The sequence below is a fragment of the Nematolebias whitei genome, chromosome 13 (genome assembly GCF_014905685.2).
Source record: "Nematolebias whitei isolate Nwh7 chromosome 13, NemWhi1, whole genome shotgun sequence".
NCBI classification, from domain to species: domain Eukaryota; kingdom Metazoa; phylum Chordata; class Actinopteri; order Cyprinodontiformes; family Rivulidae; genus Nematolebias; species Nematolebias whitei.
In genome coordinates, this window is record NC_056510.1 from 10,487,254 (window position 1) to 10,512,311 (window position 25,058).

Sequence of the window (25,058 nt, forward strand, 5' to 3'; positions counted from 1 at the left end):
AAAAAAAAGAGACCATCCAGAGGACCTGACTGAATATTGTTGGATTACACCAAACTATCGCTTTATTTGCTTTTTTCAGTCCAGTGTCAATAAACAATTTTTTCCCATTTTTCGTGCTGAAACGTTTCACCTTCCATCCAGAAGGCTTCATCAGTCACGGAAACACACAACACAAAACTGACCTGACTGAAAATTGTTGGACTGTATACCTGGATTATTGAGCATGGACTTTGTTGATTTGTTCCCATGTTTTTATTAATCAATTCATCCACAAAATCATCAAGATTTATCAATTTATTTGCTTAAACACCAAATGTCCTCATTCAGAAGGATTTGACTAAAGTAAAAGTGATTTTTAATTCCAAATAAATATTTATATTTTAACCCCTCAATGCTCAAAAACAACATTTGTTTTTATGTATACAACATTCTTATATTCATAGTTAGCTAGGAGATTTGAAAAGTGCACATCAAGCAAAGGTTTGGGGCTCAACGGGAGGGGCCACCTTAGTAGCCCCCCTTAATGGCACCCCTGAATTTATACAAATTTTAAAACTTTTAATAGGGCCCCAAAAGTAGCTGTGGCCCCGCGGCCCTGCCCTTCCTTCACACGCCCCTGGTTACAGCTATAAACGCACAACAGGAAACAAGAGGTAGAAAAACACTTCATGACTTCCAGTATAAGCTTTTATTTAACCTTTGATCTCTTTTTTTTTTTTTTTTTTTAAAGGATAATAAAGTTTAGGTGTTTTATCTACATTTTGTTGTAGAAAGAAACGGGTTCATCTTCAAAGAAGTAAAAGACAGTTTATTGTTGACTTTATGCATGTGTTTTTGTTTACCTGTGTTGTTTTCTCCTGTGAGGGGGGGCGAACAGTCATTTTCAACACCCCATTATCCAAAGAGATCTGGTGCGACTCTTTCTGCAGGACGCGTCTCTGGTCTGACAGAAAACAAGCCAATTAAAAAAGTCAATTAAAAAACAAAGAGGGGATGTATAATAACTCTTATGATTCAAACTCACCCTCCTCCCTGTGGAAACGCACCACTGCGCTCCTGCAGCCGCTCTCATAGTCCACCTCACAGTCTCCTCCGTGGGACTTTTTACTCTGAAAGTACTTTATCAACTTGTTTTTTAACCTCTGAGTGTCCGCTTCTTCCAGCTCCACTAACACGGGGAACGCGTCCGCCATGTTGGCTGCGCACCGCTCCTCTGCAGCTCAAACTTTCACTTTTGATTCTTAGGAAATGAAAGCTTCGTGAGCTGAGGCTTAGCGTTGTGTTGGGCTCTCGGGGAGGAGCGTTTTAAAGAAACATTAACTTGAAGCAGAGCTTTTTTTTTTTTTTTTACTTTCGATTTTTCACTCGGGACTTTCCAGACGAAAGGAAAGGTGAGTGCTTTGTTTATGCAAGTTTTTAAACTTATAAATCATGCTTTTTTTTAAAAAAAATCATGGCTTGATTACTACCTGCAAAATGACGTAAAGCCAAGGTTTCTTTAAGAAAAGGTGGGGGTATCAAAAGCGATACTTAACGTGTTGTCGCTCGGAGCGCGTGAAACTCGTTTTTGATCTAATTGTTTTTTTTATATGAATGCAGGAATTAAAATTATAACTTGTTTTTAATAAAGTCAGCAAGAAAACCAAGTACTGCGTTTTATCTTAAAGCAATTATTCCAGGCTTGTTTATGTAGGTGAGTGGGTAACTGTGTTTCTGTCGCCCTCTAGTGGCGACACTGTGCAACTGCACCTCAGCCCAGAAGCATAAATGTACCCAAAACTGACTAATACTGTAACACTAACGAGATTATTTTTATGTTAAGTGTTGAAAATGACCCACTGAGCTAGGTGTTCTAGGTCTTCAAGGTTTGTCTGAATATTTATTTGGACACTGATTGACTTTACTTATTCGCAGTTCAGTCTTTGCACATGCCCAGTTTATGATTTTTTGTTGTTAAGCCACTTGACAAGGACTTCTGAACCATTCAGCAGCTTTGAAAGTGCTAAAGTCTATCAGTAAAGCAGGGTTGAGTCTGTCCTCATCTCACAATAGAGCAAAAAAAAAAAAAAACTATTATAAAACAACTTTTGGTCAAATACAATTTGTGCCCATATATTATAAAAGAAACAAAAATCAATAGCCTGGCAGAGAACGAGATAGTTTTTTGCACCAGCTCAGTGATTCTCAAATTGTTTTTACCCATAAAACACCTTGATCTTGGTCTGTAAAATGTCACCAGTGTGTTGGTAAAAACCCTGGGGAGTTCTGAAAAGTTAGGATAAAAAAAAACTCAGGCCCAGTCAGAAAAAAAAGCTAAACTACAGCAAATAAACAATTTAAAAGTTGTGGTTATTTTAATCAAGGGGGCAAATTCAGCAAAAAAGAGCAGTGACAGGACCTAAATGAAACCTTTAGTTGATGATTGGTTGTTAAATCACCTTCTTGATGCACTTCATATTAAAAATACACTTTTCTGATGCTCCGATTTTGATATATTTGATATTTGTAAATGCGAGGAAAGAAACAGGAACCTAGAGGATGGAATGGCAGGTCGTCTGGTACGAACAGTTCTGTACAAACATGATATGGTCCAGTAGACGCAGAAGGTGCGTGTGGTTAGAGGGCGAGGAGAACCGCTGAAGAGCGCACATGTGGGTTTCCAGAGTTTCACTACAAGGTCCAGTAATCAGGTAGGTCCCAGGAGGCACACTGGAGAGATCACAAGGCAAAGGGTAAGTTTTCACAAGACTAGAGTTGCAAAAGGCTAAAAGCATGAATCATTGGTAGGGTAATGCTCCAGCGTCGGAAGGTGTCATGTATAGGAGCCTCATCAGGACACATTGCTTGCAGGTGTGGTAGTATGGCGCCCTCTGGTGACCAAAGACAGACATGGAACAGGAACTCCCACAGTAACCAGCTAGTAACAAATCAAAAGTAAAAAATACAATGAAAAATGGATTTTATTATGTACTGCTATGCTTTAAAATATTGTCAAAAAGATCGATGTCACTTTAACAGATGATGAAAACGTAGCTTTTCTGAAGCAAACTGTAAATAAATGCTTCCTTCTGCTGCGTTTGTTTAACTCTCAGTTTGGACTCGTGAAGTTTGATTTATTTTCTCCACAGGTTTTTTTTTAAATTTTTTTAAGGCAACGATGATGAGTAAACTGGACTTCCCACTTTCTGGATCTTCAGTTAACATCGTGAAACAATGTGGCGGCGCTCTGAGTGACATCATTAACATCAAATTTGGATGTGTGGCCACCTTCGATGGTGTGGATTTCGAGACTGGTGCCAGCTCTGCTCCGTGGAGAAAACCACCCATTAACCCAGAGAAAAGATGTGAATTCACGCTGCATGGAGGAGTTAAGGTATCTGTGTGGAAGGGTGATCTTACTAATTTCCAAGCAGACGCTGTTGTGAATGCTGCTAATGAACGTCTCCAGCACCATGGAGGCCTCGCTCAGGCCCTGTCTGCTGCTGGCGGTCCGCAGATCCAACGAGAATGCGATGACTTTATCAGAAAGTCTGGCTTGTTGAACACAGGAGATGCAGTTGTCTCCGGTGCAGGGAATCTACAATGTAAGTTTATAATTCACGCTGTGGGTCCAGATCTACCAATGCATCCTCATCCCAATGACGTACAAAGAGCAAGACCACTGTTGGCGAAAGCCATCTATAGCATTTTCGATTCAGCAGAAGCCTATAAGGCGGCAAATGTTGCCATTCCTGCAATAAGCTCTGGATTGTTCCACTACCCCATGCCAGACTGTGCAGACACCATTGTGTCGACGGTGAAACACATCTATGAAAACAATTCCCCTCAAAGAAATCTTCCTAGAGAGGTTTTGTTTGTGAACAATGATGAGCCTACGGTCAGGGAAATGGTGCAGGCGTGCCATCAGATACTCTCCCCTCACCGGAGCAAGACGTACAGCCAGGCAGCGTCGGGCTACACCTGGGCAGCCTCCAACCCTCCTTCACCTGTCCGAATGCAGTTTGGAAGCGTTCTTCTGACTCTGAAGACAGATAGAATCGAAGAACAAAACGTAAGAGTTGTTATTCACTATAGACGGTTAGACGTAGCGTCAGATCCGTTTCTTATTGTCCTTGTTTTGTGCTCTTTCAGACGGACGTCATTGTAAACACGGCTTCGTCACACGGAGACCTGAACGTTGGCCAAATTTCCACCGCTATACTGCACAAAGCAGGGCATAAAATGCAGGATGAAGTCAGAAACGCAAAGAAGAAGGATAGCTACCAGCGTATAATCTGCACCAAACCATACAAGCTACGATGCAAAGAGGTGTTTCACACTTTTTGTACGGATAAGTGGGCCGATCCAGCTGCACCTTCGGTACTTGTTTTTTTACGAGGCACTGATATAATTCATTTTAAAACGACATTATTTTCTCATTTGTCATCATTTATTTATTACAGGTGCTTTTCAACTCTGTGCTGGAATGCTTATGGTCAGCAGCAGCGAGGAATCACAAATCCATTTCCTTCCCTGCTATCGGCACCGGCGCGCTGGGCTTCAGTAAAACAGAATCAGCTGGTATCATGTTGAACGCTGTGGCTGATTTTACTCAAAAGTATCCACAGGAGCTGGAAGTTTTCTTCGTCATATTTCCGTCTGACCACGAAACGTTTCAGGTGTTTTACTGGAATGGATTTCATCATTTCGGTCATAATTTCATGTTAAAACCATTTTTATAACATTTAACGTTTTATTAATAACAGGAACTTATTTGGAAAAATAGATGTGCGCTAAGTGTGGTGGAGCATTTCCCAACACCTTTAGTATTGTGCAAAAGTCTTGGGTTGTCCTTAGCTTTCAAAAAGCCAGACGTTTTTGTAAAAATTAAAAAAAAAAACAATCCTCAGGCTTCTCACGGTTTTTGCTGGTTTTTCACTCATTTCCAGTCCAGTGACTGATCATTACAAAAGTTTGTGTTTAGGACATTTACCTTTTGATTTATGAATTATTCAGGTGTAAAAACACTTAAATCAGTGTGCTGGCACAAACAACTTGGATGGGGGGGAAAAAAAATCTGTATTTTTACACATTATTTAGATGTGATTTTCAGATATTGCTTATCGGCGTAGATATGTTTTAGGCTTTAAAAACTTAAGCTGCTCAGAAAGCCTTCTGATGAAGATCACTTTAAAATAATTAAAAGAAAGTCTGGCTCTTTCAAAATAAGAGCGGTTACAAACTTTTTCACAGCACGGTCCAGATAAATTTGACATTTTATCCTGATTAATAAATGCTTTAAATCATATATTGGTTTATCGTTTAATGTTTAGTAATAAATGCATAAATTTTCTTTATTTCCAGGCTTTTCAAAGTCAAATGGCGTTTTACCAGCACCCCAACTTCACACCTGCTAATGATTTCCAGGCTGCTGGAGGTCAAATGGGATCTTGGCAGCAAACATCTCGTCATAACTCTGCACCTGGTAACGACAAAATATTTCAACAACCATGAAATAAGTGTAAAATCCTCACACACGAGAGAATACAGAAAATGTGGGAGAACGTATCTGCCTTAGTTTATCTGAGCATTCAAACCTTTTTTTAACACATTATTGAGACACAGCAGTTAGTTGGAGCTGAAACAAGAAAATACACGTCGATCCCTATGAAAAAAGACAAATAGCAGTAACACGAGCCCATAAAAGTTCTTTTTTTGAACAATTGTAATTTCCTTGCGATGAAACAATCGGTAAACTGCTCTCGTTTACCAGCAGCTGTCGAGGCTCCTGTGAACAGAACGTCGAAGCCACAGATCAGCCTGCGTGGCCCGTCTGAAGCATCGACACGTGAGGCTGACAAGTGGCTCAGCGTCCTTCTTAACGAGCCCCGTCTCCCGATCCAAATCGTCAACAACTTCCTCCTGCACTTCACCGAGCAAGACCACCTGACGCTGTCCCCCTTCCATCAAAAAGGGGTGGACGTCGAGGAGTTCGTCGCCCAAGGTCACGCCTGTTTAACACTAGGCGGTAAATCAAAGGAAGATGCTGTTGTTGCTGCGTTGAAGGTGGAGGAAATGCTCTGCAAAGTCCAAAAAGAGTTCGTTCTAGAGGAAAAACATCTGTTGAAGCAACTGTCAGACGTGGAAGTGTCTTCTGAAAGACAGCCCGTTGACCTGTTCGACCCAAAGTTTACAGAACGAAAACGGGCCTTCAAACATCAGGGACTGTGGGTAGAAGAGGTAAACTAAAACCACGCCGTTTAAAAGTAGATGCACTGCTTCGATCAAACGATAAACCGTGATTTGTACAAATTGTTTTTGAACAGTTTGCTTCAGTAATCCTAATCCAGGTCTGCTGATTAACCTGTGATGTCATCTTCTAGGTGGACAGAGTGAGCAATCCTTCACTGCAGGTTCTGTTCGACATGAAAAAACAACAACTCGGCTGCTCCACTTCTCAGAGAATGTTTCAACGCATACCCGCGCAGTTCTGTGACATGGTCAGCCATGTTGGATTCCACGCGCAGTGCGCACCTCCCGAAGGTACGAGAACGCTCCCGCTAAGATCGTAGCTTCTTTTGAACGCCTTCGAATGCAGAGTCACAGTCCGACGGCTGCGTCAGCACCAGAAGGGCAAAGAAAACTTATGTTTACAGTAAAGTTGGAACAGGAAGTAGAAGTGCTATGTATAAAATACAAAATGTAGTAAACATAAGAAAGCACAGGATTTTAGAATGCAGGGAATGTTAATCCTTTAAAGTGACTGTTTGTTTTATAGATACGGTTCACAGAAATGCAAATGAGTTTGTTCGTCTTTCGTTTTAACTGGAGAGACAAAGGAAACCTGTCAAACCAGCAAGTCCAACATCTTTTTTTTGGCTCTTGGACAAAACTTTATATCAGCGACAGCGTTTCAACCTCGGGACCTCGTGAGGATTTCGGCTGCAGCGCCCTGATTCGTTGCATCTGTCTCGGTCTTGCTTTGTGGTTCTTCGTGCAGACAAAACTTTGCTCTTCCTTTACTCCAAAAACAACCTCCGTTCTGTTTTTATTTATTTTTTTTGCTGAAGGAAATTATCCAACATCTTCATTTGTTCTTGGGGCTCTTAATGAACGCTTGTAAAGGAACTCTGGTTAAATTTAAATCTGCGTTGTCCACCGGACTGCTTTATTCTTTTTACTTACATACTTCATGACACACAAGAGATTTGTTCTTGCTGATGTGGCGGTGAGACGTTCTTTTCACATGGACATTTTATACTCAGAGAAACTGTAGCTGTTGCAAAATGGATGTTTAGTTGATGACTGAGGTGCAGGAGGAGGAGAATCTGGTGTATCTGCCGTTAACCGTGGAAAACACTATGTTGCAAAAACAAGTCTTTCAAGACAAAACGTTTCAACTAAGAAGAAGAAGAAGAAGTCAAGACGAAAGAAGACGTCACCGTTTCCGACAGACGGCGCAGTAACATGTCCGCACGCTGCCCGGCCGAGGCGCACAGCCACGAAGAGCTGCCCGTGCATCCATCCATGCTTCTCGGTGCACAAAATGGTGCGATCTCCATTTATAAGTTCTTTGACGATCTTTATAGAATTTATTCGACTACCTGTTGTAAATTTTTCTGGAACAGTTGCAACGATGGCTGTATTTTCTAACAACCATGGCCAGCGTGTACTGATGCCAGATTTCCACTTGAACCCATTTATGAAGTTCTGACCAGTACGTAGCGCAAAGTTCTTCCAAGGTTTATGTACAGAACCAGTTCTTTGGAGGTGAGCAAGAACAAAATGATGCCGTTTTTGTCTCACAACCACATCACCGATAATTAAAAAAAAAAAAAAGTTTGGCACTTCCACGTTAAGTGGGAGCATGTAGTTGTGCCCCAGATTAGAACCCTGTGGAGCTCCATTTGTTATTTGGTTCTCTCAGATGTGAATACCTATTGACATTAGATCGATCTTTTTTTTTTGGAGGAGGAGAGATGTTACTGTCGTGTGGATGAATATTATTATTGAATACTTGCATATCTTCTTCCGGTTACAGATCCAAAGTATGGACAGGGCATCTATTTTGCTGGCACAGTAAAGAAGGCCTTGGAGCTTTGGAAGGAGAACCACGAAGAGTTCCTGTACTTTGTGGAGGCAGAGGTGCTGACAGGAAAATCAGTTTTGGGGCAACCAGGACTCATCCTGCCTCCTCCCACTGGACAGGATCCCAATGATACCTATGATAGTGTGGATGGAGGACCTGATGTCTCTGTTATTTTTAGTGGTTATCAGGCTGTACCCAAGTACATTTTTATCTGTAAGAAGACAACTTTAGTGTAACACTTAAATTCTTTGAGTCTTCTAAAACAAACTTGATTTGGTGGCATGATCCATAAGATAATATAGAACTTTATGTTTCAGCACGAAGGAACATGAAAAACAATCTGATCTAAAAAAATAAAATAAACATTTGTCTAATACAACTTTCAGGTAAATGACAACTTCAGTCCTAAAATAGCATCTTTTTTTTTTAAAATGTCTGGGTTTACAAGTATTTCCTTATTCTAATTTGGCATAATTTTTTTTTATTTTTTTAATGCACATTGGTTTTTCATGTCACAAATTAGGTTTTAGGTCAGATCAAAGTTTGCACTTGTGCTAGAAATGGGAACATCCAAAAATAAACTGCATTCCTCCTCTCGTATCAATGTGTATAGTTACAGTTTAACACTGATGAAAAGTGCCTAAACAATTATAACATTTTACGGAGTAGAAGTGGACTAATAACGTTTTAATGGGTGTGTTCTGTTTTAGAAATCGTTGTTTTATTGCTTGTATGTTCAACGTTGGGCTTCTTTTTGTTGCTGTTAAAAATTGCCTGCTATAAGCTTTATAAACAGAATTTTGTTGGGAGTTTCTGAAGTTTTTTTTTATTAATATTTGTTAAGATTATTCACTTGTTTTCTATGGATCAAAATGCTACACAGCAGCACAAGCAACACAATCATCTGTAAGTAAGAAAAGATCAACTTTAAATACATGTTGATTCAGGAATGTCATCTCGGGTCATGATTCTTAGTCTGTGTGATTTATGACACCACGTTTTCATAAAGGCTAAAGTTACTACATCAAATTTGATTGTAAAATGCTGTAACTTTTTCTATTTGTTTTTTGTTTAACGGTGATTGTTCATATAAGTGGATAGCTCAAATAGAAGTGTACATTTTGGGGATTGTTAGTCTAATTTTGCACTTGCAGTCTAAACAAAAATGTACTTGAAGGCTCAGATGTTAATCAGTTATGAATAAAATCACTTCATTAAATTTCAAACGAGCAACGCGGCTGTGTGGTCAGTTTTTCATCTTTAACTATGTTTGAACAAACGGCGGCAATTGTATCTGTTTCACAGATTTATTCAAATTAATTTACATTTTAATCATATGTACAAGTGTGACGCTATTGTACAGTACATATAAAACAACTCAACACAACAGTTACAAATCACAGTCCGCTTTAAAGTTCAACATCTCTGACCTCAGAGGCTTTCAGCTGTAAAACTTTACTGGAGGCTTCAGTTCTATCGTCATCGGGACAACTCAATGAACCAAGAGTTACATGTTGAAACCGTAAAAATGGTTATACCATTTTATCAGAAGTTTAACAGAGTTTAAAGTTTCTGATAGAAATGAAAAAGTTTCAGCTCCGATTCACGTAAAATGTTCAGGTTAAATTCTAAATAACAAAAGTGAGGTCTTTATATTCAATACACCTCTAAAGACAATAGGAAGTCTCCACATTTTGTTTGATGAATATAATAAAAGTGATGTGAAGCAGATGTGCACGTGATTGATCAATACCACTGACACATCTGCATGATTGTCTCTAAAACGGCCAATAAATAGCACTTTATTTTCCTACAGCAGCTAATTTCCTTGAACGTTAACAGATTTAAACAAGACAACGAACAGCACACTGCCTTGATGTAACATTCAAGCAGCTGTGTGTGCAGATGTTTTAACATCCACATTTAAACAGCGGAGGATGAAAAGCAGCGAGAGTCTTGGTTCACTGGAACGTGTTTTCTAAAGGTTGTTTTTTTATCATGAAGACAAACTCTAGTTGAGGTAAAGTTCACATTAAGAATGAGGAATTCTAAAATACTATAAACAGACCAAACATTTTACAGTGTAACGTCTTTAAGACAGTAAACCTTTTTAACATTTATAGCTGCACCATCTCGTCTACAACTGCACAGACTGCAGGATCTGTCTTTTTTCTACTGGTGTCGCTTTATTCAATACAACACCGCACGTATGGCTAATTTATCCTGCGCTTTGGACCCATGAGAACGTGTTTCTCCGTTGGTCTAACTGGCGATTTTAAATGAAATCTCTGCTGCTTGCTCCCTCTCGCTGACAGTCACTCAGTGCATTCAGCTACCTCTGTGCCGTCCACGAGCAGAGTGTGAATGATCCCGTCTCGTCTCTTCCCGCTGCTCACAGCTTTCACGCAGCAGTTGTGGTCTCCCAGTGTGAAATGTGTCTCCGTGCCATCGTCCACGAATTCTCCCTGCAGACAGAAATAGAAAAAGTAGAAATATAAAATGAAATGTTCTATTAAGCGATTTCTGCTTCTTTTAGTTTTTGTGTTTTAGTAATTTGGTTTAGAAACTGCAGCTTTTGATTTCTTTGCATGTTGGGAGGTTAGTTTACTTACAGCGGTCTCAATCTTTTCTCCATTACACCAAATATCCATCGTGTCTTTTTCTGAAAGACATGACGAGATGAATTTATCAAACAAATACAGAAGGGCACAAAAATGTTTATATATATATATATATATATATTCCTAAAAAAAATAAATAGTAAAAATCTAAGTCAGCCAGTAACACAAAAATATTTAAGTTTTTCAGTTATTTAATTAAACATATTACGTTTTCTATCCTGCAGCAAAAAAATAAAGTGTGTAATGTATGTAAAAGTGGACCAAAGCACAAAGAAAATATATTTTTAAGGACTTTAGAAAAAAGCACTTTGGTTGGTAGTTGGACTAGATGTGCCTGTATTACTTTTAACAAAACTGTTCACACCCCTAAAACCACAAAATAGTTTTATCTGTGACTATATTGCCATGAATAGACCATTTTTATTTCTTCCAATTCAAAGCAAAATTAAGATTTGTATGTATTATTACACCGGATACTGTAGCTATTTTATATCGTGATTGCTTTAAGCAGCGTACCAGCAGAGCAGTTATAATAGGGATTAACTTGTCCTGTTCGCAAAGGAAGGCTTAGAGCTTAGCTTCAGCCACAGCAACATTATGAGGTCTGAAGAGTATGAATCGCAGCGCTACATGTCATATCAATAATTACTCTTTAAAAACACAAATGGACAAATGATTTGTTCAGCCCTTTAACTTTTGTTGATTTAAAACAAATAGGGGTGCATAGACAGACTTGCCCAGGACAATTCTGCAGTCAGTGCCATCCAAATTGAGCAGCCAGGTGCTGGTGACCTTTGACCTGTTCTCCATGTACTGCTTCAGGCTCTTCCCGTTCACCTCCAAGGTGTACTCGTAGGCAAAACCACTGACTGCATCTATATTTATTGTTGCTTTGGTGTCTGCCTGGCCCACGTTAAATGTCTCCTTCCCAACAAGCTTGAACATCCAGTCTCGCCTCAACACCTCCTGGAAATCAGAACATGCCTCAGGATTAGAGGAAGGAGTCATTTTAATCTCTTTAAGCCTGGTTGTGATTACCTTTCCATCAACGTAGATGACCCTTTTGCCAGTGGTTGTCCCATGTTCAAACTCTATTCTGTGGACTCCATCACTCAGTGCCACCTCCCACACAGCAGCCAGATCATTCGACATCCTTAATTGATCAAATCCTGCAGATTTTGGAGCAGTCAGTGCCAAGTGTTCATAGGTAAACACTACTCTTCAGACGGCTGCTAACATGGAGCCAAATAACAGTTAGCTTGATGTAACTATCTATTCATGAATACTTTTCTGTAAAGGTTTTGACGTAATACCATCTATACACATTACCGATAAGGCGACATGATGATAAAGCCTCAATATAAAGTAAACTCGTGATGGAAACGCTGCTAATGATAACATGGTAAGTTACTGACGTTTCATACGCTGACTTCCGGGGGTCGAATGGATCTTTCAAAATTAAAGCTTAGTTAAAACTGTTCCTTAGGCTTCTGAAGTCTAGTTTTATCATTAAAGTTTTCTAATTATTTCGATGCTAAAATAATTTTGAAATACGAAATCATATTAAAAACAAGTATAAAAAAATATACAAAAATTGTTACGAATTAAGAAACACGGGTTTTATTTTGAAATAAAGCGGAAAAAGTGCCGTATATTATGCGTAAAAAAATGTTTTGAGAACCTCTGCTAACGTTCAGTCCGGCGAAGGGTAAAAATCTCCTAGAACAAATAAAGAATATTATCTATATTTTCACAAGGGTATTACCTGAGTGTTCATGAAAAAATCCGTCAAGTTCCGTGTTTAAAAACGTTCCTGCGGCCACTTTAACGCTGTTTTTGCTTTCAGGTAGCTTCCGCCGACGAACTATAATTACGCTGTTACTATGGTAACAGTCAATAGGCCAGTGCGCATGCTCGTCTCCGCCCTCCGCTCTACTAACAGCTGGAGAAAAAAAACAACAAAGCTTTTTTGACCTATTGTTCAAAATATTAGGAATCAAAACGCTGCTTGAAATGGCCAAGCAGTTAAAAGTAACTCCGTTAATGCTTTAAACTGCAATGGACACTATTATTTAGTTATTTTATTCACAATTACAACAGAGTTCATTCCATCCTTTAAAACACGTGTGTAAATCAGAACTCTTGCATTTCTTGTTAAAACCAAACCAAAGCTCGCCACAGATATTTTACTAAGAGCTTAGTGGAATGGGGCATCAGTTATCTCCTTTAAAACTGTTTGAGGTTTATCACCTGCAACACCTTGCAGAGCGAATAATCTGGAGGAAATGGTGCTATCTTCCGGCAAAAAGTGTATTTTCTATTATAATAAGAATACCCCAATACCTCAAGAATATTGAGCATGCATCAGGATATAATAAGAATATTTTTATTTATTTATTAACCAGGCAAATCTACGGAAGCTTCCGTACAAATCCCACTGAGTTAACATATGTCCTTTTTAATGGAGGCCTGGGCTGAAAGCAGTCTAACATGCATGCTTTAACTGTGGTAGAAAACCGGATTGCCTGAATAAAACCCACTCGAACACGAGGAGAACATGTAAACTCCACACAGAAAGACCCCAGGTCCAACCCGGTGATTGAGCCCAGGACCGTCTTGCTATGAGGCAACAGTGCTAACCATTAACCATCGTGTCGCTATATCATATCACAATCGTACAAACTGGTTTGAGCTTTGTGGAGGTCACATCCTTTTGGCCGAGTGACCGATGGTTAAATCAGCCTGTTATAGAAGCGGGTAAAGATGATGGATGGATGAACTATTAAGGGTGGAAAAATGTTAAATTTTGTACTTCCTCTATTTACTTCTTTTTTATATAACGGACAGGCTTTTAGGACTTTTTCATGTCGATTTGGTAATCTTCTGAAGACCGCTCCATGACCTTTGTCCACTTGATGCCATTTACCCAGAATGCATTTGAAAACAGCCAGTCAAGAGATAGTTACACCTGATATACTTTGACATCATTTATTAAATTCCTTCTGAATCACTTAGGATTAATGCTTCTTTTAGCAAAATAACTTTTAAATTTTCTGATCACTCTTCTTCTGTCTGCAGGGTCACTGTGTCTCAAATTAAAGCATGCATGGGTTTAACCCTCTGTAAAGGTTACGACCCCCAACCCCCTCCAAAAAACTGTCACAAAACAACACCAGGAACTTGATAAGAACGCTGAGGATGAAACAGCATTTTATGAAACGTTGGAAATACCGTATTTGTTCTGCTTTTTAGAGAGAAAAAAGTATTGAGGATTTAAATTTTATTGAGCTAAAATAAAACATGTTTTGCACATAAGTATTAAAAGTAGTTCAGCATTTACCTTTGTCTTTGCATTAGAGTTGAAGCTGCATGTTATTCAAAACTGAATTAATAAATATTAATTCACATCTTGTCTTAGCTGTTACATTTCCATACAAATTCCATATAAATAACAAAATACCGGTAATAAGTGAATTTATTGCCAAAAAGGAAAAAAGTTAATTTATGGTTTCTTTTGTTATGCAACTACAGATTCTGCATTTTTTTTAAAACTCACATTTAGTCTCTTCTCACTTCATCTCTTATGTTTACTAATTAAATCTTTATACACAGCTACTCACAATAATATGGCAAGTTCATATTTTAAAGTTCATGCAAAAATAGAAGTTGCTGGTAAATAATAATAATGAATAAATAAAACAGACCCTACATAATTTTGATATAAAGGCACTAATAATTGCAATTTATTGAGAAATGATGCAAGTCACTGGTTCAAGATAAGTCATGTTGAAAACCGAAACAAGAGTTCACCACAACCATTTTTTAAGAGAAATACATTTATGGGAAAAATAAATAATTTTGTTCAAATGGAAGTTTAGCATCTCAGCATCAAAACCCTTTTATTCATTTATTTTTTCACGATACAAGCTTTGCAAAAAGCATCACATTTTTTATGTTTTGCACCAAAAAAAAAAAAAAACTGTTGAAAGCGATCATGTCTTGGATTAAAACAATTATTTTTTTTTTTAACAAACACAGAGAACTTAAAATGTAAAAGAACGCTACACCCGACATTTAGACATCATCTCAAGCTTTGTATCAACTGCCGTGATGAGTTCAAATGTTATAAGTGAGTTAAAACAAAACAATGACTCAAGACGGTAAAACCACAAAGAAACAGTGTTAACTTTAATTTTAGTTATTTATTTCCTTCTGTTTGCTGTTTTATTATGCTGAACTTTTTGTGTATTTCTTTATTTGCCATTTGTCCTTTTTTTTAAATATTTTAAACTAAGATTCAGGAATAAAGACCATGCTTTGTAAAATCTTCTGCACTCCTCTACTGCAACAACCATCTTTATATTTTGTATAAGCTCCTTTTCTGCACATCCTTACTTGTTATTGTCATAAAAATTAGTGGATCGTGGAACTGAAAAACCTCTGGACATGTACCGTACAGATGTGGACAACTTTGTTAGTACCCTTCCACATTAATAATAAAACTCAACTGATGTGAATGGAGCTGAAAAGATCCACCCCCCAATCAGTCTTAGAAACTGCTAGAAATTTGGGGGCTTGTCCAACATGTATTTGGGTGAATTTCTGTCTGGCTTTTTGTGCCAGTAACGGAGCTACAGTATTTTGGTTCTTCTTCCACTGAGCTCAATATGATTCAAAGTGTAAGGACTGGAGTGATCAGAAACCATGACCTTGGAGTTCAGCGTCAATGGTTTCCTCTGATCTTTTCTACCAACCACACTATCCATCTGTTTAACATGGGGTTGCATTTCCTCTTGCGTCCACCATGTCTTGGAGGGTTAGCTACAGTCCCATGAATTTTACAAGTTTTATACATTTTAATTATACTGGATACTGTAATCACAGTAATATGAGACTGATAGGAAAGTCTTGTAGCCTATGCCTTTAACGGAGATCTATAATCTTTCTGAACGCTGTTGATAATTCCATTTCTACTCCATGTTTGTGTTCTGCTATACACCAGACAACTGCTTTTGCCTAAATAACTTTTTATGACAAAGGAAGCAATGCTTCAATGAGCTGAAAAGATTTATCCCGCTCTGTGTTGTGTTCATGTTTTTTACTACCTGGATTAGTTCCCGTCAGATTTTCTTCACATTACCTCATCATCTTGGCATGGTCTTTATTGGCGGAGAGATTATAAATGACATTTGATTAACTAAAGGGTCAAATGAACATGAGCATCTGAGAAGTAGCAGCCATCAGGTGTCATCTACATGGAAACAGAAGTGTTTCTAGATTTGACGCTGGCCGTACTGTTGAGAGAACCCTTCCTGCAAGACACCCAGACTCTCTTGCTAATGAGGCCATGTTTGTAAAGAGCCAAGAGCAGTTGGTTCCGAAACTTCTCCCCGATGAAGGCGTACAGCACTGGATTCACGCCACAGTGCATGAAGGCCAGGACTTGGGTCACCTCCAGCATCATCTCTACGCTGTAGCGGGTTTCACACGAGCCCTCCGGCAGTGACCCGCCTCTCATGAGCGTGTCGATTAGCACGGAAACGTTGTGAGGCAGCCAGCAGATGAAGAAAGCCAGCACCACTGTTAGGATCACCCGCATGACCTTGTACTTTCGATGATTGCGGGTGTGGAACAGTGTCACCACCGTCCAGCTGTAGCAGACTGCCATCACCACCAGAGGCAGGAAGAAGCCCACGGTGTGTCGCAGAACACGTATGCTGATCCGCCACCGCTCGCTGCTCTCACCAGTTATGTTCTCGTAGCAAATGTCAATGCCCAGATCATCAGCGTAGATTTTTTCCTTCTTAATTGCCACAGGTAGAGACAGAACCCCAGCCACAAGCCACACCACACCGCAAATCACTTTGACCAGCATGTGATGGGAGAACAGCCTGCGTGTGGCTCTGACAATGGCAAAATACCGGTCCACACTGATGCACGCCAGCAGGAAGACGCCGCTATACACAGACACCTCCTGAAAGCCAGACAGGAGCTTGCACAAGAAGTTGCCGAAGATCCAACCGAAATGACTGTCTGCAGCGTAGAAAGGGAGGGTGAGACAGAAGAGGAAGTCTGCCATGGCCAAGTGCATCAGGTAGATATCTGTGCTGGTTCTGTTTTTCTTCATAGTGCAGACCACAAACATGACCACACTGTTGCCCACGATGCTGAACACAAACACGATGATGTAGACGACCATCAGGCAGAGGGAATTCAACCCGGGCACAGAAAGTTGGCAGGGAGCAAAGCCATAATCGTCATAGGAAACATCTGTGTTGTTCGTATTACTAACCCCCCCATCTTCATTTGTGGACAGAGTCTAAATAAAAACAAAATCATAGCAGTTGGTTAGCAGCAGTGAGAAGAAGTGAGCTACCTGAGGTTTCAGTGAATTTACAAACGTAGACTTAAGTTTTTAGTAACAATATACAACCTGGTACATACCAGGCTGTGTTAGGTGTTGATACTAGATAAGTAACAGGCATGTACTTGTGCTTACCTGGTAGCAACATATAATACAACCTGATACATACTGGGCTCTATAAATTGCCCCCAATTTCTTTGTAATCTTAAATCAGGTGCTGTTATCATCAAAAGGGTTTAAAAGTCGTTACCCGCAAGGAATGTGCATTGTTTCTTAAGGTATTGGCAGCAGTTATGTCTAATTAAAGTATGCACACTTTGATTTTATACCTTATTAATTACAATCCAAGAAAAAAAACACTGTTGTTGCACATTTGGCGGTCACTGATTAGTTAGCCTAGTTGTAGCTTAACTGTTTAACTCCTACTAACTCACATCAGACAAAAGAAATGTTGCATAAGCATGGCGCTGTTCATTTACACCAGACAATACAGCTCATGACACTGAAAACACACGAGTTCTGCAATAATCTCTAATTTCGTGACTGCTTTTTGAACATTCGAAACCCCAAATTTTTAAATGGCTTATAATTTGCAGTTTTACTATAATTATAATTACATTTATGGTCTAAATGTGCAAAAAGACAATTTTTTAGCCATGCATGTCTCTTTGAGTCATTTGCGTACTTTATACATTTTTGAATAGAAAGAATTTAAAGAAATGCATACCGTTTGCTCTTCCCCTTTTTGATTCGTCAGCACCAAAATATTCAAAAAGTTCAAGAAACTGATAAAAAGTTGTTGCTTCATTGCTCCTATTGATGTCTACAGGCTGTACAAAAACAAACATGTAGTTTTCAAAAGGTCTTTGTTTCAAGCTTGCCTGAAGTTCTGCTGGATGTCTGCAGACAATATGGCTCACGCTGTAAGCAAACAGTCAAGTGAGCAGCAAAACCACAGATATTATCTCAAACAGAAGTGGGGGGAAATGACAGGTTGTGTTTTCTCTCAATGTCCTGACTGAACAGGTAGATGGTGAATGTGGTGAGATGTTGACAAGTTTTCTGCGATTTTTGCTTTGTTAGCCGTAAAATTAATCAAATGAATGTTGGCATACAGTAAAGTTTAAATGCAATTGCTCCAACATGATGTGGCAAAAACTGCACGGTCACGTATGTATTTAACATATTTCACCATGACCTCTAATATCTCTTCATCTTCTACTTTGGAAGAGGTTTTCATTTGTTTTTTCCTGTTTTACTCATTTCATTTCATTTGAGGGCGTCATGGAAATAAAGATCAGATTACCGGTAAGTGTTTTTACCACTTTCTATTTACTCCATGGTATAAAAATATAAAAACATATATATTTTTTCTGATTTTAACCTGTTCTTTGTTTATGATTGTCCTTTTTGTTACTAAAAACCACAGCAAGCGTTTTCAAGCTATATACCGGTAAATAATACCCTTCCCATTTTTGTCAATTATTCTCTCCGTTAAACTCCATTGGAACAGAACAGCCCATCACGAGGTTTTCACACTCAAACAAAAGAACTAGACCATTTCTGAAGAAAAGCTGAAGGGATTAGTGGCGAATCTTTGTATTGGTGGTAAAGGTAGAAGATTAAAAAAATTTCTTTTTTACTTAAATTCATGCATTCACGTTATTTGTCAATGGATAAAAAAATACACAAATGACACAAAACAAGACTTAAATGTGGACGATTTGTCAGCAACTGCCCTACAGACTCAATAAAGACTCAACCAATCGACGACTGGGAGGTCTTGAAACAGTCTGCTGGTAACATTTCCATGTTTCTTGGCAGGGGAAACCATTTTGAACTTCTAGACAGGTACAAAAATATATTAACTAGCCTACAAATAGTGTAGCAAAATATGTTTATCCAGTGGCAGCTGCCTCTCCATGTCCCCCACTAGAACCGCCTCTGGAAGGATGCCATTGCACAGCATTCATCGCTTTCTTCTTGAAAGCCCAATAGTAATTCAGGACTTATTTTGCTATAATCTCAGCAAACAAAATGCCCTATGATTTGATGTATAAACTGTCAAACGGTTGTTTAGATTAAGCGTGGACCTACAGTTCAGAACTGTGAAAACTGCTGGGGTAAACTCCTTCAAACTGAACCATTTAATGAAGTTCACGATGAACTTTCTGAGTATCTATCCACATAGATCCACCTTGAGCATGCACTAAGGTCATGTAAAAGCAGAAGTTCTGCTTTTGCACTTTATTTCTACATGTAAAGAAATGGAATGCAGCCCTCTTGAATACGTCTAAGATAACTTTTACTGTAAAGCTCTTTAAACAAACTGCAGCCCGATGGATGGATGGATGAGTTCATTGTCATTAAAAACAATAACTGAAGCCGATAAGGCTTGTTCTGCCAAAGCATAACATTTAAATTCATAATTATAAAATAAATTGCATTTTTCTGTCTGAAGCATCACTGACAAACTATTTATTAATTCAAAGGCAGACTGTGGAAACAGTTGTTTCAGTGTGGTTAGTCTGACAGTTCAAGTGTGTTTCCTGTGCCTCCCCAGAAAAAGACTTTTGCTTCATGTGAACGATTTCTAACAATAATTCATCTGGTCCTAGCTGTGCTCAGCTGTTTGGATCAGCAGTTTTAATCATTTCCAAAACTCAAACTGAGCTCCGCAACACCTCTGATAAGAACGACCATCAGTCGAAACAGTTATTGGGGTTAAAATATTTGAAACACTTTATATGAATTAAAGGAGAAACATCCGGCTTCAGTTAGACATGTGGATGTTTTATTGTACGAGTCCCATACAGAGTGGATTTCTGCAGGAAGAGGTTAAATCACATTCTGCACGAGACAACTGTAAATAATTCCTCTGACCCGTCTCCTGCTGACATCCATTGCAACAGAATACAAAGATGATGTTGCACCACTAAAAGCCGAGCAAACAACTAAAACACAGTAAAAACTGACAGCAGTGAGTGAGTCTTCTTGGTTACACAAGGATTAAACTTTTAAACCTGTTTTTATATTTGTTTATTTCATGGTTGACTTGATGTTTGATCACTTTGAAAAAAGGACATTTGATTTTAAGGACATCATTCGTGTTTCTATTCAACGTTTTTTGCTTGAAATTTGTTTTTTGTTGTTGTTTTTTTCAGAGATGAAGGATGATTGCTGCACACTCCAAAATGCACCACACTATCTTGTCTATTTTATTTATTATTCACAGAAAAATCTACGTGTTTTATTCATAGATCTCTTCAGATTAATAATTCATTTTTTTTAAATGTCCAAATTGTTTTCTTCTTATTTGTACTGTAGAACTTTAGAATAAAAACACTCTTTTTTCATAAATTGAACATATAATTTAATCACCTTTAATATCAAACTGTTAACAGGGAGATTTTGAGGCTTGAAGTGATTTTATTATGAGGCTGTCAGAGAGTTTGTGGTTAAATGTCCAGTAGGTGACAGCAGCAGTCTGCAGGTTGACTGCTGTCAGAGCTGCTGTGGTGAAATCTGCTGCATCATTTCTTAAAACAATTAAAAAACATATCATTTAATTTACCCCATGAATCAGAGGTGCTGCATAAATCTGGTAAATCAAATATAGTCAGAGTTTAAATTGAGACAAACTGAAGGTTTGAAAGAAAAGGAAGCTGTTGAGTTCATGAACATGACCCACATTAAAAACAACAGAGAGAAGGTGTCTGTTTCAATGTGACGCTGAGTGTTGAGGTGAATACAGTACATACCGTATTCTCCGGCGTACTTGTCGCTCCGCCCTATAAGTCACATCAGTCCTTATTTGTCTAACAAAGTGGAAAAATCCATAAATATGTTGCTTGGGCCTATAAGTCGCAGGGCATGTAAATTATGCACAAAAACTGCGACTTATAGGGCGGAAAATACGGTAATTTAAGTGAAGCAGCACCAAACCTTCATGATCCCACCGCTGTGCCTCACAGCTGGTCTGATCCATCTGAGCTCTTTCTGTGAGTATTATTTGTTCTGAAGTCACTGACTTTGAGAATGTTTTTGGAAAGCAAAGATTTTTCCTCATCACCTGAAATTTATCTTCATTGCCGATGAATAAACTTCACAACTAACAGGATGGGAGAAAAATGTGATTACGTTTGGTTTTAGAGCCAAAGCTGCTGTGATGGTTAGATTTGATCCTTTTAAATCGACAACACTCGCCGTTTTGTTGATCCAAAACCTGCTGATTTATCTTGGAACAGAAATCTTCATGTCTTCTAGAAGTGAAATGCTGTCAAGATTTAAAGCAAAAAGGCTCCAAAACTAAGGATAAGCACAAATCTTAATATTCGTTTCATTTGATTTTAGTGTAACATATCAGTTTTATTATCAGTGTTCAGAGAAAAATATATTTTAACCTCTTGTACAGAACAAAACCAGAGATAAAGCCCACTTTAGTGATTAAAACTTTGGCTTTTGTTTCAAAGTTCATGCTCAGTAATCCAGGTGAAAAAATCCAACAGTTAAATCAGGTCCTCTGGACGATTTCTTTCTTTGTTGAAATTTTTTGTCTTTCATCCAAAGGACTTCTTCAGTCCGAGGAGCCACAACAACCTCAGTCCCACAAGCAGCACACTCACATAGTGGGCCAACTAGTTTGGTGGTGATAAGATTGTTTCTGAGGCCCGCCGTCTCCCCTGTCAACTCCTCTGGGGCAGCCATAGAGAAAGTGGTTCAAAACATCAAAGTTCATGCTCAATTCTTCTTCTTTCGGCTGCTCCCTTCCTCAGGGATCACCACAGTGAACTAACTCACATCAAGACTTGACGATAGTTTTTATGCCGAATGCCCTTCCTGACACAACCACAGACCACTGAGCTACCACAGCCCTCTGTGTGGAGCAGAGCTGCCATCAAGGGTGCCCGGGCGAGCAGATGGTGGTTAAGGGCCTTGCTCATGGGCTCAGAGTGCAAATGAGGGTGGAGGCAGGTGTTGGTGTTTCACTTTTTCCATCCACATTTTGATGTTGTCGGTCCAGGGAGTTGAACCAGCAACCATCCAATCACAGGTCACCTTCTCCAACATCTGCACCACCACTCCCCCAATAATCCAGGTAAAAAAAAATCCAACAAAGTTAAGTCAAGTCCTCTGGAAGGTTTCTTTTTTTGTTGTTGTTAAAATGTTTCATCTTTCATCCAAAGGACTTCATCAGACCGAGAAGCCACAACAAACTCAGTCCCATAAGCAGCACACTCACATAGTGGACCAACCAGTTTGATGGTGATAAGATGGTTTCTGGAGTTTTGAACCACTTTAGCCATGGCTGCCTCAGATAAGTGGACGGGGGGAGAGGGTGGACTCCAGAAATACCAGTCAGAAATATACCAGTTTAACAACAGTGAGCTAAAGTTAAAGCTAATAAACCGTAAACAGATTAAAAGAAAAGTTTGATCAAATGGAGACTTTCAGGGTTACCTTGTAGGCACTTCACACAAAAAATGTTATTTAGATTTTTTTTTCTACTCCTTTCTATCTCCATTAGTTTCCCTCACTGGCGATCCACGAGGTGCCTTCTGCTCTCAGCACTTCCTGAGCTCACACATTTCTTCATTTAAAGCTGTCTGTCTTTGTCCATCCGTTGGAGCGCAGCCTGCTGCTCCCATCAGCAGATTCTAACCTGGAAGTCTGGCCTCAACCCAAAAGTCCTCTCTGCTCCAATCCTCAAAGTGCTCCAACTAATGAACAGTGATTGAAGGAAGCAGTGCAGTTGTTTGTCTTACTTCACCCAGCATGTCAATATGATGATTACAGCTTTCTGTGAGAAACCACTTAATTAATTTGAAGTTCTGACGCCGTTTAGGCAGCTTATAACTCATGACTTCTAGGTGATCGGAATAAGAACAGGAAGAAAAAACAAATCGGCTACAGGCAGGTAACAACAAAAGAAAATGCCACAACAAAGGAAAAGCTCAGAAATTAAAAGGAAAATTAAAGATGCAATAAAACTGCGCGTTGTCGTCATTATCTGCATCGTTTGTATGTCTATACTCTGATTTACTTCATTTTGTATTTTTGCTTTGTGTGTTACCTGTTGTTCTGTCTGTACAGCACTTTGGTTGGCCTTGTCGCTGTTTTAAGTACTCTATAAATAAAATGGTATGGTTATTGGAAATCACAGGAATGAATTCCAGGTAAACGGGATGACTAACAAAGTGAGGTAAGGTTAAAATAATCTGATCAGGACTGAGTTTTATATATATATATATATAAAGGTGGAGCCCAAAAATAGTGAAAGACTTACAGAACAAGATGCCCAAGTACAAGTAACAAAAACGGCAAAATCAAAAGATAAAATTAAAACCCATCTGGGAAGAACTACATAAATAACTCATTACATATGCAAATATACATATATATATATATATATATTTTAGGAAATTCTCATGAATGAAAACTTGGAAAACATGGTGTCTTCATTACAGATAACCTGTCACAGGGACTAAATACCCAGGGCGAAAGGACTGAATTTAAACACCACAACACAGGAAGGCAAGTTCAGCGCGGTTAGTTACAGTGAATAAATCACAGGAAGTTATCAGGAACCCTGGGGAGCAAGGAGACGGGTCGGCACTGAACTCCAGCAGGAATATATCGACTGTATAGTCCTCTGGTTCTTACTGGTCAGTGAATGATGCTTGGATGATCATTGGTTCCAATAATCCTGTGAGAGCAATGGTTGTAATAAGGGGTGGGCGATATGGCTCAAATATAATATCGTGATATATCGGAGTATTCTGATGATAACAATAAATTTTGTGATTAACATAAAAAAAATGAAAAATAGAAATCAGTTATTCATTAGACAAAACTTAAACATGTTGCTTTACAGTATTATATAAAAGCCACACAAAAAAACTACATGGGTTAATTTTACTGAAATTACTTTATTTAGTAAAGTATTCAGTCTCAAGGTAAAAAAATAAAATAAAATGATCCTTCTGTTATTTAGATTGAAAAAATCTTCACAAAACCAAAATCCACCACAAAAATTAAAGTGCAGGTGCAGTTTCCCAAAAAACTAAATAAAATGAAAGCTTAAGATCTGTTGCGCATAAATGTAACCTACAACAAACAATATGTTGCCTTTAAATGAGCTATAACTTTCACAAGTTGTTACAAGGTGTCTTCAGTTGACCCAGAAGCTTGTTGGTGTTTCAGCTTCCTCCATTCCTCATAGGAATGATTCAATTTCTCTGACTGCTCTGTCTTTGATCACCTGCCTCTTTTCTTGGTCCATGGACCGACTGTGGAACTGTGGCTCAAGAGACAGCCGAGCCGCACACTGTTTGTTTTTAGCTTTGTAGCTAGCTAGTATTGCGCGTGGCTAACTTAGTGTTACGCCAGTACCGACAGGTGTGTGTGTGTGGTGGGGGGTGGGGGGGGGGCAGTTCTGTTCAGTAGTTTGGCGGTGCGCCCTGCTTGTGGTAGGGGAAACAACAACGCATTTATGTCATGAAATTAGCATATCATGATATAATTTATTTTCCTGGGCTTTTTTACTGGTATTATCGTGAATTATATGATATGGCCCAGCCCTAGTAGTAATCCAACATGGGAACTAGTCACTGGTGGGCGTGTGGTTGGAGGGCAAGGAAGACAGCTGTAGGTGTCACCAGAATTACACAGGGAGTTCAAGAACAGGTAGGCATCAGAAGGGTCACTGGAAACAGCAAAAAGCGCAGGTAAGTAAACTTAGGTCACTAGAAATTTAAATGGCTAGAAGCACAAATCATTGGCAAGGTAATGCTCCAGCATCAAAGAAGAGTCGTCAACTGCCTTTTACACACTGGGCGTCTCATAAGGAGACTGGTCTCAGGCGCCACCTAGTGACTTCAGGAAAGAAGTGACTGGAACTCCCACAAAAAAAATTATTTAAACACAAAACCACACGGCCTACAGGGTCTCGAGCTTACTTTACATGAATCACACACTTTATATAAAGTGAAATTAATGTCTTCTG

At 38.9% G+C, this 25,058-nt stretch overlaps 4 protein-coding genes across 6 annotated transcripts in view; 1 reads left to right on the forward strand and 3 right to left on the reverse strand.

Annotated features, from left to right (window-relative positions):
• The window catches only part of parp14rs1 (poly(ADP-ribose) polymerase family member 14-related sequence 1), an 18,151-nt gene extending 16,907 nt beyond the window's left edge, over positions 1–1,244 (reverse strand). Inside the window, exons 1-2 of the mRNA XM_037686309.1 lie at positions 1,025–1,244; positions 806–943 (exon numbers count right to left, since the gene is read on the reverse strand). Of these exons, the coding sequence (XP_037542237.1) occupies positions 806–943; positions 1,025–1,193 (307 nt within the window). The 5' untranslated portion in view covers positions 1,194–1,244. The remainder of the gene's footprint in view (positions 1–805; positions 944–1,024) is intronic.
• Positions 1,245–3,157: 1,913 nt separating this feature from the next.
• parp9 (poly(ADP-ribose) polymerase family member 9) lies at positions 3,158–8,304 on the forward strand. The gene is made up of 7 exons (XM_037686106.1): positions 3,158–4,051; positions 4,132–4,359; positions 4,443–4,658; positions 5,344–5,464; positions 5,753–6,219; positions 6,363–6,522; positions 8,021–8,304. The coding sequence occupies exons 1-7, from the start codon at positions 3,158–3,160 to the stop codon at positions 8,302–8,304; spliced, it is 2,370 nt and encodes a 789-aa protein (XP_037542034.1).
• A 1,994-nt stretch (positions 8,305–10,298) lies between these two features.
• On the reverse strand, positions 10,299–12,507 carry faima (Fas apoptotic inhibitory molecule a). Of its 3 annotated transcripts, none has more exons than XM_037686311.1 (4): positions 12,455–12,507; positions 11,427–11,858; positions 10,681–10,730; positions 10,299–10,533 (listed from the first exon to the last, which is right to left on the reverse strand). In XM_037686311.1, exons 2-4 carry the CDS (start codon positions 11,839–11,841, stop codon positions 10,384–10,386), a joined length of 615 nt encoding a protein of 204 aa, XP_037542239.1. In that variant the 5' UTR covers positions 11,842–11,858; positions 12,455–12,507; the 3' UTR covers positions 10,299–10,383. The 3 variants fall into 3 exon arrangements, with proteins under 3 accessions (XP_037542239.1, XP_037542240.1, XP_037542238.1); XM_037686312.1 differs by lacking the exon at positions 12,455–12,507 and having other exon boundaries at positions 11,427–11,655; positions 11,728–11,926; XM_037686310.1 differs by lacking the exon at positions 12,455–12,507 and having other exon boundaries at positions 11,427–11,926.
• A 3,338-nt stretch (positions 12,508–15,845) lies between these two features.
• cxcr2 (chemokine (C-X-C motif) receptor 2) lies at positions 15,846–17,861 on the reverse strand. The gene is made up of 2 exons (XM_037686313.1): positions 17,781–17,861; positions 15,846–17,008 (listed from the first exon to the last, which is right to left on the reverse strand). Exons 1-2 carry the CDS (start codon positions 17,859–17,861, stop codon positions 15,941–15,943), a joined length of 1,149 nt encoding a protein of 382 aa, XP_037542241.1. The 3' UTR covers positions 15,846–15,940.
• Positions 17,862–25,058: the final 7,197 nt, after the last annotated feature.

Excerpts from the sequence above, each read along its gene's own strand:
- parp9 (XM_037686106.1), top strand. The coding sequence starts at position 3,158 with ATGATGAGTAAACTGGACTTCCCACTTTCTGGATCTTCAGTTAACATC. Across the intron at positions 4,360-4,442 it reads CCGATCCAGCTGCACCTTCG|GTGCTTTTCAACTCTGTGCT; the intron begins GTACTTGTTTTT and ends TATTTATTACAG. Across the intron at positions 6,220-6,362 it reads AGGGACTGTGGGTAGAAGAG|GTGGACAGAGTGAGCAATCC; the intron begins GTAAACTAAAAC and ends GTCATCTTCTAG.
- cxcr2 (XM_037686313.1), bottom strand. The coding sequence starts at position 17,861 with ATGAAGCAACAACTTTTTATCAGTTTCTTGAACTTTTTGAATATTTTG. Across the intron at positions 17,009-17,780 it reads AAAAAGGGGAAGAGCAAACG|ACTCTGTCCACAAATGAAGA; the intron begins GTATGCATTTCT and ends GTTTTTATTTAG.
- faima (XM_037686311.1), bottom strand. The coding sequence starts at position 11,841 with ATGTCGAATGATCTGGCTGCTGTGTGGGAGGTGGCACTGAGTGATGGA. Across the intron at positions 10,731-11,426 it reads TGACTGCAGAATTGTCCTGG|AAAAAGACACGATGGATATT; the intron begins GCAAGTCTGTCT and ends CATGTCTTTCAG. Across the intron at positions 10,534-10,680 it reads GAGAAAAGATTGAGACCGCT|GGAGAATTCGTGGACGATGG; the intron begins GTAAGTAAACTA and ends TTCTGTCTGCAG.